This window comes from Bos indicus x Bos taurus, chromosome 5, assembly GCF_003369695.1.
Source record: "Bos indicus x Bos taurus breed Angus x Brahman F1 hybrid chromosome 5, Bos_hybrid_MaternalHap_v2.0, whole genome shotgun sequence".
NCBI classification, from domain to species: Eukaryota; Metazoa; Chordata; class Mammalia; order Artiodactyla; family Bovidae; genus Bos; species Bos indicus x Bos taurus.
In genome coordinates, this window is record NC_040080.1 from 12880641 (window position 1) to 12893989 (window position 13349).

Genomic DNA, 13349 nt, shown 5'->3' on the forward strand with positions numbered 1-13349 from the left:
GACGGGCAGATGGAATGAAGGAAGAAAGGGAGACAGGGTCCAGAATCTCTGGAACTGACCGGTGGCTTTTCTGATCGATGCCCTGTTTGTGCTGATCAGCCATGTGCAGCCGACAACTGCTGAGTGCCTGCCACAGCCCTGGCATCGTTAAGAGGTTCATGTGAACTATTTCAGCTCATCCTCACCATCAACCAGTGAAGTATCCCCACCTTTGTTAGTTGTTATTGTTATTAAGTTGCTCAGTTGTGTCCAACTCTTTGCAACCCCATGGACTGCAGCACGCCAGGCTCCCCTGTCCTTCAACATCTCCTGGAGTTTGCTCAAACTCATGTCCGTTGAGTCAGTGATGCCATCCAACCATCTCATCCTCTGTCGTCCCCTTCTCTTCCTGCCTTCAATCTTTCCCAGTATCAGGGTCTTTTCCAATGAGTCAGTTCTTCGCATCAGGTGGCCAAAGTATTGGAGTTTCAGCTTCAGCTCAGTCCTTCCAATGAGTATTCAGGACTGATTTCCTTTAGGATTGACTGGTTCTCTCTCCTTGCTGTCCGAGGGACTCTTGAGAGTCTTCTCCAGCACCACATATAACAGTTGGCAGCAAATAAGAAGGAGGACCAGAGAGCATGCAGCTCTGAGAGTTAAAAGGCCATAATTCTGTGTCTGGCTATTGCAGGGATGAAGATCTCTTTCAGTCTCCTCTCCAGGACACTGTCCTTCCAACCCCGGGCAGCTGCAGGCCATGCAGGGAGCCGATGCCCTCAGAGTCCTCTGAGGCCATGGGAGGGAGATGTTTCCAGAGCCAGGCTTGGTCCTGAGCTTGTAAGCAGCCATGTTAGCTGCTGGTCCTGGCTTCCTGCAGGGCGGGATGTCCCGGCCAGAGTCCTAATCAAATCCAGTTGGCGTTCCCCAGGAAGTGTGACAGTTCCAACCTGCATTTGGCTGGCACTTGAGAAAGGTGCAAAATTCCTGCAGCACAAAGACCAGAGCGTCTCTGTCTGTCAAGCTCTCAATCTGGGAGCTGAAGCCAGGCAGAGACACGACTGGATTTCTCTGTCTGCCAGGCTGCTGTGCAGTGGGTGGTCTGCCGCCTCTCCCGGGCTCCCCAGCACCGACTCTGTGCCACTGGGGAGCAGCCCCGGGGGCTCCGCTGGTGCATGTGCTGGTCAGGCTCTGTTTCTTTCCCTCACCCACCCTGACCCTTTTTGTCTGTCCATTGGTAAGGACAGGGGTTAGGGACAAGGTGTCCAGAGAACCCTTGTTGGACATCTTAAATCTCTGTGTTAGGCTATTCTTGGGAGGGTTTATTTCGGGGGGAGGTTGGAGCCATTAATTAGAAAGAGGCTTTTTATTTTGATGTCACACATTGAGACCTAGGGAACCTGGAAGGCGAGTTGCTTCTTTAAAATGAGCAAATAGCAAGAGCAAATAGCCCACTGTGCTGTGCTGTGCTTAGTCACTCAGTAGTGTCTGACTCTTTGTGACCCTCCAGGCTCCTCTGTCCATGGGGATTCTCCAGGCAAGAATACTGGAGTGGGTTGCCATGCCCTTCTCCAGGGGAATCTTCCAACCCAGGGATTGAACCCAGGTCTCTTGCATTACAGGTGGATTCTTTACCATCTGAGCCACCAGGGAAGCCCAAGAATACTGTAGTGGGTAGCCCATCACTTCTCCAGGGAACTTCCTGACCCAGGGATTGAACCAGGGTCTCCTGCATTGCAAGCGAATTCTTTACCAGCTGAGCTACCAGGGAAGCCCTGAGGTGGGATAGGGAACTAGTATTTTTTTATGTATTAGGCATTTGACAAACAGTATTTTATTTTTATTTGTTGTTTTACACATTTTATCTGTTAATATACCCCTTTTTATTTCACTTATTATTACCATTTTCATGATAAGGCAAGTGAGGTTCAGAGAGGTTAAGTGATCTGCCTAAGATCACACAGCAAGTAATGAACAGAGTTAGGAAATGAACCCAGTTTGACTCCAAAGCCCAGGCTCTTTCTGTTCCATAATTGCCTTTCTCAAAATAGTAAATAGTTCTTGAGGTTGGACTCCGGGTTGAAAAACATCTTTCCTGGATCTTCTAGAAACTTCTCTCTTCCCCTGTCCCCGACTCCAAGACCTCTTTTTAACCCACACTTGGCCAAGTTTTTTTCACACCTGTTTTGTCGGGCAGTCTTCTGCGCCAGCCAAGCTCATGGAGTTTTGTTCTGGAAACCAGGGCTCCTGCACCAGGCAGGTGGCAGCTGGGTTGTGGCGGGAACAGAATGGCTTGCTCTGCTGTCCTCCGGCCCTTCCCCACTCCGCTCCCAGCCCGCGTCTCCCCTACCCCAGCAGGCCAGCCCAGAGCAGCTGCAAGCCAACTCACTAACCAGGGGCCTGGGTCACAATTGCGGGGCTGAACCCTGCACTCTGAACCCTCAGGCCCCCTGCTTCCTCTTTCTCAGTTCTCATCAACCTCTCCTCCCAGCTCGATCTGAGTGTGTCCCCCGAGGGCGAGGTGAACAGCCGAGTCACAGTTTTCCTTTATTTCTTCTTCCCAAGCCCAAGTTCGAAATACTTCCTAACAACAGGATCTGCCCATGGGCAACCATGGGACTGTCTCTGAGGAAATAGAGAGTTTCCCATGTGGACTGTGGGCCCCGCCAGGTGTGGGAGTGGACCTCCAGGGCCCGAGGCTGGGCCAGGTCCTGGATGACCTGCCTGGAGAGACCTCCCTGATTCTTTCTTTTCATTTATTTATTATTTTATTTTGGCTTCGTCAGGTCTTAGTTCCTGGAGGAGGGCATGGCAACCCACTCCAGTATTCTTGCTTGGAGAATCCCATGGACAGAGGAGCCTGGTGGGCTACAGTCCGTGGGGTCGCAAAGAGTCGCACATGGCCGACAGAGTGCACAGAGCAGGTCTTAGTTGCAGCACGTGAGGTTTCTTTCTACTGCATCACGCGGGCTCTTTCTTTGCAGCACACAGACTCTTCGGTTGTGGCCCACAGGCTCAGTTGCTCCAAAGCATGTGAGATTTTAGTTCCCCAACCGGGAATCGAACCCATATCCCCCCACATTGCCAGGTAGATTCTTAACCACCGGACCACCAGGGAAGTCCCCCCTTATCCTTTCTTTTCGAGCTCAGAGCCTCTTGCCTCACCAACCCACCCTTGGGGCTGCGATAATGAAGGGAGCGGATGAGTGACTTTCAGACCAGAGACCACTGGGTTTTCCTGGGAGGACGCTCCTCTCAGGCTCTGGGGCAGTTTTAGAAGAGGAAAGCGTTTGAGACACCGCAAAGGAGGCACCGGACTTCCTGAGGCGTGACCTCCGCCTGCGGTATCCACAAAGTTTTGTGGTACCCACCCTGGTACCCCCCGCTCGGCTTCTCTCATGCCTGCCCTTTCCTTCTCCAGCTTCTGAAATAAATCCTGAGGCCCCCTCCCCTCTCCCCATCATCATTTCCCCTGAGGTTTAAGAAAGTTTCCCTGGGGTGGTCGACCTTGCCTGCTAGCTCCTTTCTGGCCCTGCCCCCTTGGGGGTCTTCCTCTGTGCTTCTTGCTGAGGACCCCCTGCCCCACGTGGCAGCTCCTGCCTCCCAAATGCCCTGGGAGTCCTGGTGGGCAGGAGGCACAGATGGTCAGGCACGGCTCCCCTCTCTTCACCCTCTTTCCTGTCTGTCTCCAGCCCCGCACAAGTGAAAAGAGAGCAGGAGGCGAGAGCGCCGGGGTGGACTCCAGTTCTCAGAGGCTGGAAGGGCGGGATCCCCACTTCTGGGCTATACACTGGGGCTCCCCAGGAGGCTCTGAAACCACACAGGATTCTGGGTTCTGCTCTAGGTCTAGTTCGGGGTCTCATCTGGGATGCTGGTTGAGGAATCTGTGTTCTGAGGCAGTCAGCTGGCATGGGTTCCCTCGGACCTGCCAGAGGGAAAGGGGCATTTGCGGGGAGTGAGTGGTGAGGGCATTTGCGGGGCATTTGCGGGGAGTGAGTGGTGAGAGCAGGAGCAAGGGAGGTCAAGGGTGGTCTCGGTTAGGGAGGTGGGAGGGGTGGGCAGGGGCTGAGGAGCTGTGGACACAAGCAGCTGAGGCTTTGGTGCCCGTGGGCACGGGAGCCTGATTTTAACGGAAGGACAGCAGGGACCTGTTTGGGGGCTACTGCGGAGGGTGAGACCAGAAGTGGGGACCCCGCCCCCAGTCTGGCGACGTCCGTGGCCACAGCTCAGTGCTCACGTTCCCTGAAGGCAGGAGGTGCCTGGGGCGGGTCCGTGGCCCCAGGACCCCCACCTCCTGTGGATCTGCAGCCTTGCCGAGCCCCATTTGCCTTGATCTTCTTTCTCTTTGGGATGTTATTCTAGCTGTGAAATCTAAATCACAGCGAGCACAGGCCGGGCCGGCAGCTGAGATAATAAGAGGGACAGCTGTGCCCTGTGTTTACCGAGCGCCGTCTTCCCCCAGGAGCACACAGCCCCTTAGAGATGCCGTCCCTTCACCCTCTGGATGTTTTGTGAGCGGAGGATCCCTCCTTTGTTTTCAGAGGGTTTTGAGGCGCCTGGGACACATGCTCATGAGGGCTCTGACGTTGAGGACCCACATCCCCAGAAAGACTGTCCTGGCTTCCTTCCAAACTGGGCACGTCACCCGGGGTCTGGGGCAGGAGAAAGTGGGGGCTGAGCCCCGGGCTTTGTTTCCATTACAGCAGCACGGGGCCCAGCCTCACGTGTTGTTTTAGCTTGTTTGTTTTTTGTTTTGTATCTGACTGCCCGGGTCTTAGTTTCAACATGAAGTTTTGTTTTTTTTTTTTGCGGCATGTGGGATCTAGTTCCCTGAGCAGGGATTGAACCCAGGGCCCCCCCTTCATTGCGAGCAGGGAGTCTTAACCATTGGACACCAGGGAAGTTCCCACGCCTCACTTGGTTCTACAGCACCTGGCCGCCAGCCTCCATCGTGGGTCCTTTAGTCCTGATGCCCGTGCCATCCCAGTGGTGCCCAAGACACCCCATCTAGAGGCCCAGGAATTCGAGCCCATTGGGACAGCATGGTCTCGGGGCTCTCTGCCCCGGCTGAGGGCAGGGCTCTGTATCTCCAGTCTGGCTCGGCTGTGGGCCTGTGGGCACCTCGGAGGGGCAGCTTTCTTGCCTTTTCTCTGTGTAGGTGTGGATGGACGCGGGCACCCAGATCTTCTTCTCCTTTGCCATCTGCCTAGGGTGCCTGACGGCCCTGGGCAGCTACAACAAGTATCACAACAACTGCTACAGGTGAGCGGGGGTGGGGCCTGGGTGCCTGCCCCTCCAGGTGTGCCAGGTCAGGGGCAATCCCTACACCCCACCTGTCTTCACCCCACTCTCCAGTCAATCCCCCAGGGCTGCCAGGTGGCGAGAGGAGCCGGGGCAGCATGGGCAAGCGATCGCTCCCTGGAGGACCTGATAATTGAGGTTGGCTGGGAAACCCAGCCCCGGGCTCACGTAGAGGGCAGTGGGCACAGGCATGCAAACAGACCTGCCCGGGAGCGAGTCACACCGAGCGGCCCAGGCCTCCCTGCTCTGGCCCCTCCCCATGGTTCCTGTGGGCCCGCCTGGGTTCTGTCAGAGAATTCAAGCCAGTTTTAGCTAAACAAAATCACATCATGCATTTCAAAATCGAAACTTAGGTGAGTAAGGAACATCTGTAGCCTGGGTGCCCCTCTCCCCTCCACTAACGTGCGGGCTGTGTGGGTACCAGGGTGGTGTCCCAGGAGGCACAGTGACAGCACGGTGGGAGAGGGAGGCTCTGTGTCCGTGGGCGAGGTTCAGACCCTGTTACTCCCTTGAGGCCTCACTCTTCCAGGATGACCGTGGGTCAGTCCAAGTCTGAGCCCATGGAGTCGGGGCTCAAGACCAGCCCCTTGGGTGTCCTCTGCCCCTGCTGGGCAAGAGGTGTCCCTTGGGTTCCCTGGTCCCTGCCAGAGGCGCTGGGAGCCCCGCTGACCTCTGTTCCCTGCCCTGCCCCGCCCACAGGGACAGCATCGCGCTCTGCTTCCTCAACAGCGGCACCAGCTTCGTGGCCGGGTTTGCCATCTTCTCCATCCTGGGCTTCATGTCCCAAGAGCAGGGGGTGCCCATCTCTGAGGTGGCCGAGTCAGGTGGGTGGTGTTTTGGGGGGTGGGGGGCCCAAGCCAGGTGACTCTGTGAGCTTTGTCTGAACCTTCGCCAGCCCACCGGGATTCACAGGCGTTTCTACTGTCCCCTACACTCGGGTGACCTTTCAGTGGCTGCGTCCTGGAAAGATGTGGGGTGGACTTAAGCAGCAATTCCAGCTTCAAAGGGCGAACAGGTGTGCAGAGAACACCTTCCTTTCCACACTCGCTTCCAGTTCCTCACCCTGGAGCCAACCAGTGTCATCCGGTTCACGCTTTTCCTTCCAGAAATGGTTTAGTATTTTAAGAGAAAAAGAATACACATACGTCTGTACATACACATTCACACACACATACATATTACTGTTTCTGCTTGTTACATCTTGTAACAGCCAGTTGCTAAGGTGCAGTATACACTGTCCTGCATCCTGCCCTGTCTTGTACCCCTTAAAGTGTGTCTCAGGGGTAAGTTAATTACCGGCACATGGCTTTCCTCCTTTAAGTGCCTGACCCTCACCCCCGCCCCCACCCATGATGCACTGCTGCTGCTTTTAAATAAAATCACAGATGGTCCCCTATCTGGTTAAGTGGCCAGCGTTTGCCTTGTACACCCTCTAGGCCCGTGGACCACCTGCTTGCACCTGTAATAAGATGATTTTGATCATGGGGTTCACAAGCTCCCCTGTTACACAAGGTGCCGGGCACCAGATAACTGACATCATGGGTTCTTATTAAGAACAATCGCGTTTCTCTGTTACAAAGCGCTGCCCTGTGCCAGGCGAGGTGCTGAGCGTTTGCGGTGACTTGTGATGGAGAGTGGTGGGGTGGGCTCTGGCAGCATGGGAAGCAGGCTAGGAGCTGACTGTCATCCCGGCCCACGGTCTTGCTCTTCCTTTTATACAAGATTGGGCGCGTTCAGAGTGTTATGGCCATAGACGTGCCTTCCTTTCAAAGGCAGCTCCCTATGGATGACTGGGTGCTGGCACGTGACCCTGTTCTTGCCATCTGAGCCAGCCAAGGGCAACATGAAGTGTTTGAGAGGATGCGGGGGGGTGGCGGGGCACAGTATCATGACACCCAATGCCAGCTCGCTTGCTGTCGGGCAAGAGAAAAGGCAGTGCAGAGGTGCAGAGGTGGCCAATGGTGCCCCAGACCCAATCTAGTCCAGAAGGTATTTTCTTTGGAAACTTACAGAAACCACTCTCCAGTAATTGCCTTACGGTTGCACGAAGGCTCCACGTCCTTCACCTCCCCCACTCTCCCTTTTACACTGGGACAACCAGCTCCACAAACATCTGTGAGCTCTTTTTAAATATGAAACCTCTGATTTGGAGCAATAGATCTGGAGAGTGAGCGCTGAGGATTTGGGGGTAGAACTTATAGAAATGTGGGTGAAATAGACCCCTTTCTATTTTCCAAAACCCTTTAAAATGCACACAGCCTTTATGTTCTCCTCCTGCCCCGAGAAAACAGCGGGTGGTGCCTTGAAGAGCAGGGATCAGGTCGAGGTCTGGGTGTCTTCTTCTGGGCCAGGACGGTGGTGGTGGTGGCTAGCTTCAGGGCTCCCGCTGTCCTGTGTCCCACACCGGGACGCCTGCCTCGGGGTGGCACCGGCATGTCCCTCTCTCCCTGCACAGGCCCTGGCCTGGCCTTCATTGCCTACCCCCGGGCTGTGGTGATGTTGCCCTTCTCGCCCCTCTGGGCCTGCTGCTTCTTCTTCATGGTCGTCCTCCTGGGACTGGACAGCCAGGTATCAAGAGGGATGGCCACTCAGAGCCTGAGAGACAGTGGTGTGCGTGGGTTGTGGGTGGGAAGCAGCGGGCTTGTTCCCCAACATTGAACCTGATGCCCTGAAGGCCCTTAAAACAGCTGGGGGCTGGGCACGTGTCAGGAGACAATGCCCTTCCAGGGACCAAGCGGAGTTTGGGAGGGTGGGTCCAACCCCAACCATGCAGGGGGCGCTCTGGACTATCAGGAGGCAGGCAGGGCTGCCTCTGGGAGGGACGAGCCAGAGCTGGTTGACGGAGCTTCTCGTGGGGGGCGCTTGCCCTCCAACTCCTCGCCCTCTCGTCCAGTTCGTGTGTGTGGAAAGCCTGGTGACGGCGCTGGTGGACATGTATCCCCGTGTGTTCCGCAAGAAGAACCGCAGGGAGGTCCTCATTCTGGGGGTATCTGTCACCTCCTTCCTCGTCGGGCTGGTCATGCTCACAGAGGTGAGGGTGTGGGGGCTTGCAGGTGGGTCCTGGGGAGGAGGAGAAGCCAAGGAGGGTCACTGTCCTCCCGGCAGGGGAAGCAGCTGCTGTGATGCTGGGTCTCTGCCATCTGGGCTTCAGAGCCTGGGGTCTGGTCCTTTCCCAGCCTGGGAAGCACTGAACATCTAGCTCTGGTCATGGCTGAGGGATGTTTTGGCTCCCCAGATGCTGAGAAATATAGAAAGCCTGGATGGGAAAATCAAAAGTGTCCAGTGCGGTTGGACTGGGAAAAACTGCATCCAGCAAGACCCCATGAGTTCCCAGGCAGCTGACCCAAGTTCCAGGGACAGACTTCAAAGGCAGTAAAGGGAGCCCTGGGGTGGGTGACATTCCGGGTGACATCTCAGGGGAGAAGGCAGGAGACGGAACTCGTAGCCTGATGGTATCCAGGATGGCCCCTATCTTGACCTTCTGCCAAAAACGCACACTGTCGTGGACTCTGCGTCACCCCCTGCTTGTTCTCAGGGCTGAGCTAACAATGGCTGTTTCAGCTCTCTTTCAACAATAAGAAGCCCCTATCCTTGTCACATGTCTGCCAGAGCTTTACAGCTTACCAACCAGGCTCTCTTTTCATCTCTGTCTCCTGTGATCCTCCCCACCTCCACTTCACGCCCTGAGGGTGCCTGTCTCCTCGGGTAAGGTTCTGCCTCTCCCCCTCCCCGGGCAGGGCGGCATGTACGTGTTCCAGCTCTTTGACTACTATGCAGCCAGCGGCATGTGCCTGCTGTTCGTGGCTATCTTTGAGTCCTTCTGCGTGGCGTGGGCCTACGGTGAGTGACTCTCCCCTCGGTCCTGACCCTGGCACTCGCCTCTGCCCAGGGCTCTCAGACAAAGGAGATACCACTGCTTACAACCACCTTCCCTGACCCAACCTCAAAAAAAAAAAAAAATCTCAAGAATCTGAAATGGCCCCCAAGAGGTGGTCTTGTGCACCCTCCTAATGATGGCTGCCCCCAGCCCACCCTGGGGGACCATATCACATCTTATCCAGAGCTTTTCAGCCTTTAACAACCTCGATCATCAGAAAGTCCCTGCCTTGGCCCAAGCCGAGTTCTGCCCGCTGCTGTTTATGTCTGTGAAATCCAGGCAAGAGTCAGCTCCCAGGGGCGATCAGAGAAGACATCCACCACGTCTTTTCCTTGCCCTTCCTGGTCGCTGTGGTCCCTGTCCTGATGCTTCAGATGCTAGACGGTCCTTTCTCCCCCTCCCTCCTCTCCTTCGTGGCAGGAGCTGGGCGCTTTTATGACAACATCGAGGACATGATTGGGTATAGGCCGTGGCCTCTCATCAAATACTGTTGGCTCTTCCTCACACCGGCTGTGTGCACAGTAAGACAAGCTCCGGAGGAGAAACCAGATGAAGGGAGAGAGGCGGTGGTCCAGGAGGGTAACGGGCCCTTACCCTAGAAGGGACTTCTCCGTGGGGACTGAAAATCATTTAGAGGTTTCATTCATTCTCCTGTTGGGTTCTGCAAAATGCGAGCCAGATAGCTTCTTCCTTCCCATTTCACAGAAGTACAAACTGAGGGCCAGGGCAGCCAGCTCAACCTACTCCACAGTGTGAGTCTAACGTGGGGCAGATGCCTCGGGCTGCTGAGATGATACTCACTGATAAAGTCCAGTGATGACAATAGCAGTTCTAGAACACTTAACTTCCTGCTGGGCACAGAGTGCATCACACATTTAATCAGTCCTCACAAGAACCCCACGAAGAATTACTGCTGCATTCGCTTCTCAGGTGAAACTGAAGCCCCGGAGGTTAAGCAGTTCACTGGAGCTGGAAGGTGGCCGAGAGCTGGGGCTCAAGCCCAGGCAGCCTGGCTTGGAGTCTGGGCCTGAGCTCCTAAGCACCGCTGCTTTGGCTTTTCCTGGGTCAGCAGCGCCCCTGAACACCCACTGTGCTGATGACAAGGCAGGGGATGGAGGCTCCACCCCTGCGCTCCAGGTGCTCACAGCTGGACACCAAGTCCCAACTGGGGGCCAACCATGTGTAGAGACACCCAGGGTCGTGGGGACCCTGCAGAGACAGAGAAGGCACCTTGGAAATATCTCCCCGGGGGTATGGATTTTGAGCAGTCTGTGGATGGAGGCTGGAGGTAGACTGGCCCAGCTGGGTCGGGGACCCATGCTCCCCCAGCCCCGTCTCTCCTGCTCTCACCCTCAGGCCACCTTCCTCTTCTCCCTGATCAAGTACACCCCGCTGACCTACAACAAGAAGTACAAATACCCGTGGTGGGGCGATGCCCTGGGCTGGCTCCTGGCCCTCTCCTCCATGGTCTGCATTCCTGCCTGGAGCTGCTACAAACTCAGCACCCTCAAGGGGTCTTTCAGAGAGGTAGGGAGATGGAGGGGAGGAAAGAGTCAGAGGACGAGCTGGTGGCTCGTCCTTGCTGAGAGGTGGCAGCCTGCCTAGGTAGAGGGTGGTGCACGGGAGGGCCAGGGGTCCTGGCGTGGGCATTGGGGAGGGACAGATGGAGCGCTCAGCAGTCTCAGAAAGAGACAGGAGGCCGCCAAGACAATGCTGTGGTTACCGGGAGAGCGTCTGTGTAGGAGGAGGCACGCACACAACAGCGAAGAGGGCCGCTGCCCCCCACCTCCCCTCCCCCCGTCTCCAGCTCACGACAGACCCCACTCTGCTCGCAGAGAGTTCGCCAGCTCCTGTGCCCAGCCAAGGACCTTCCCCAGGGGCACCGAGAAGGACCCTCCGCCCCGGCCACACCCAGGACATCACTTCTCATCCTCACCGAGCTGGAGCCTCACCACTAGAGGCCAGGGCCTGAGTGGTCCAGTGAGCCTGGCTATGGACACGATTACAGAAGGAACACACAGAAGCAGCCCTCTGTGTTTCTCCAGGCTCCCCGCCCCGGCTTAGGAAGGGGTGGTGGCAGGGGGGGGGACAGGCAGAGACTAGACAAGATAATAGGGGACATTTTAGAACCCAGTTCTGAGCTGGGTGCCAACTTCCCTGCTCCAGGGGTGGCTGGATGGGTGAGAAGGGCCAGGATCGAGGGCAACCCCTTTGAGAGGGGCCTGGGGAGTCTGGGGGACGGGCGAGAGCTCTGTTTGGCTTCCCTTCATTCCATTAAATCCAAGTTCTTCCTACCAGCTGCTAGCGGGTCCGTCTGGTTTCTGCCCCCTCCCCTTGCTGCCCTCCCCACCTCCTCACCCACCCCGTCCGCTGTCTCTCCTTCCCACACTGACTGGGGTCTCTCCTTGTGGAGGAGCAGAGGGGCTGCTGTGGGAGAAGGGGGTGGGGCCCAGCCAAGGTCCTCTGTCCCCAGGCCCTTGGCCAGAGGGGCTGTCTCCCCTCTGTCCACACCCCCCATCCATCCCCTCTCCCCATCCGTCCCCTCTCCCAGGTCCCTTCCCCTGCTCCTTCACTCTGGAATAGGAAAGGAGATGGAAGGGAGAAGAAGGAGTTCTCGTTAGAGGAAGGAGGATGAGAGTGGCTGGGCTTCTTTCCGCCCGATTTCCCGCCGCCGAGTCCTTTCCTGGCCCTGCCTTCCCAAATTGCACACCGCACCGGGCATCGTGCGCCGGGTTCTAGACACGTAGAGACAGTCCGCGAAGCCCTGGCGGAGCAGGCCACTACCCGACTCGGCCAGCAGAGGGCGCCGCCTCCTCGGGGCCGCCGCGCCTCTCCGCTCGCAGGAGGATGGATGCAGACTCGGTAACCAGGACGCAGCCTCGAGGTGGGCGGCTAGGGGACCTCCGCGGGCTGCCGGGCCTGAGCGCGCAGAGGCGGCCAGAGAGGAGCCAGGTGGGAAGCAGAGCCTGTGCGACCTCGGGGTCAGCGGGCCTGACTTTGGCTCTGCAGCGCCCGCAGGTGCGCTCTGCAACCTGGCGCTTGGCAGGTGAGTGGAGCAGGCGCCTGTCCTGGGGGCCTCCAAGGATTCTTAGCGATGCAGACAGGTGCACAGAGTTTCCTGGGTGATTTTCTTAGCATTTTAGTGAGCCTACTAGTAGGAAAATGCACTGAAGTCCTCAGGTTTTATTCTTTTATTGTTGGGAGGGTTTATTAAAATCAGTGGTGGCAGCTCATTCGTGGACAGTGGCTTCCGCCCCCACCCCCCACCCCAGTGTGCCAGGCGCAACCCAGTCCTAAGATGGGAGAAATAAGTTTGCTAGAGGAACTTGTGGGTCTCCAGATACACACGTGGAGTCTTTGCCCAGCTGAGGACATTTCCAGGACACAAACTACGGGGCGCTGTGCTCAGGACACGTGAGGAGCGAAAACGGACATCTCTTTAAGGACAAAGGACGACAACCGCTATGATAGAAAAGCAGTCTCTGCGAAAGAATAAGTGGGTGTGGGAGGGACCCCGAGGATCCCAGGCCAGGGGTCTGGGAACACCCAGGGAGGGAGGTGGGCTGTTCAGTCATGGTGATCTGACCCCGAGTTGGGAGCTTCACTGATGGTGGATGGAGTTGGAAAATAACTCACCAGCACAAGATCCATAGATCTGGGTTCTGGTCTTCTCCTGCCTCACACCTGCCATGTTTCTCGGTGGAATTCAGGTCTTCATTTTTTGCAGACAGAGATGATACTGGGCACCTCACCCACACACAGGTTTGTGGTGGGGCTGGATGGGGTCACGGGCATGTGAGCCCACCCCTGAGGTCATTAGAAGAGTGGGGGATGGATGAGGTGGGGAGCTGTCCTAAAAGTCAGGGCTCAGGTCAGGGAAAGGGAATGGCCATACCTGGACGTGACTTCAGCCTCTCAAAGGGATGGTTGGGGTGGGGCCACTTTCTGTCCCCTCTGCTCGAGCCCTGATTGGGAGATTCAGATCCTGCAGTTCCCAGAGGAAGAAGAGCCTTTTGTCTAGAGACATCACCTATTGGAGAAGAAGACCTTAGAACACATCATTTAGCTTCTATTCACCCTCAGTTTGCTCATGTGTAAAATGGGCAGATCAGCGCCTCTGTATCAAGGTTTCTGTGAGGCGGACAGAGAGCCTCAGGGCAAGCTGGAAGGAAGAGGAAAGGAAGTAGTACCCAGA

At 56.5% G+C, this 13349-nt stretch overlaps 1 protein-coding gene across 3 annotated transcripts in view; it reads left to right on the plus strand.

Moving 5' to 3' along the window:
* SLC6A13 (solute carrier family 6 member 13) overlaps positions 1–11451 on the plus strand; it is a 41665-nt gene extending 30214 nt beyond the window's left edge. Inside the window, exons 8-15 of one of the 3 annotated variants that reach the window (XM_027541006.1) lie at positions 5135–5238; positions 5977–6101; positions 7733–7845; positions 8171–8308; positions 9015–9117; positions 9575–9675; positions 10511–10681; positions 10990–11451. In XM_027541006.1, coding sequence (XP_027396807.1) covers positions 5135–5238; positions 5977–6101; positions 7733–7845; positions 8171–8308; positions 9015–9117; positions 9575–9675; positions 10511–10681; positions 10990–11112 — 978 coding nt within the window. In that variant the 3' untranslated portion in view covers positions 11113–11451. Of the gene's footprint in view, positions 1–5134; positions 5239–5976; positions 6102–7732; positions 7846–8170; positions 8309–8512; positions 9118–9574; positions 9676–10510; positions 10682–10989 lie in introns of those variants that run through there. The other 2 variants (XM_027541007.1, XM_027541008.1) reach the window with 2 other exon arrangements.
* Positions 11452–13349: the final 1898 nt, after the last annotated feature.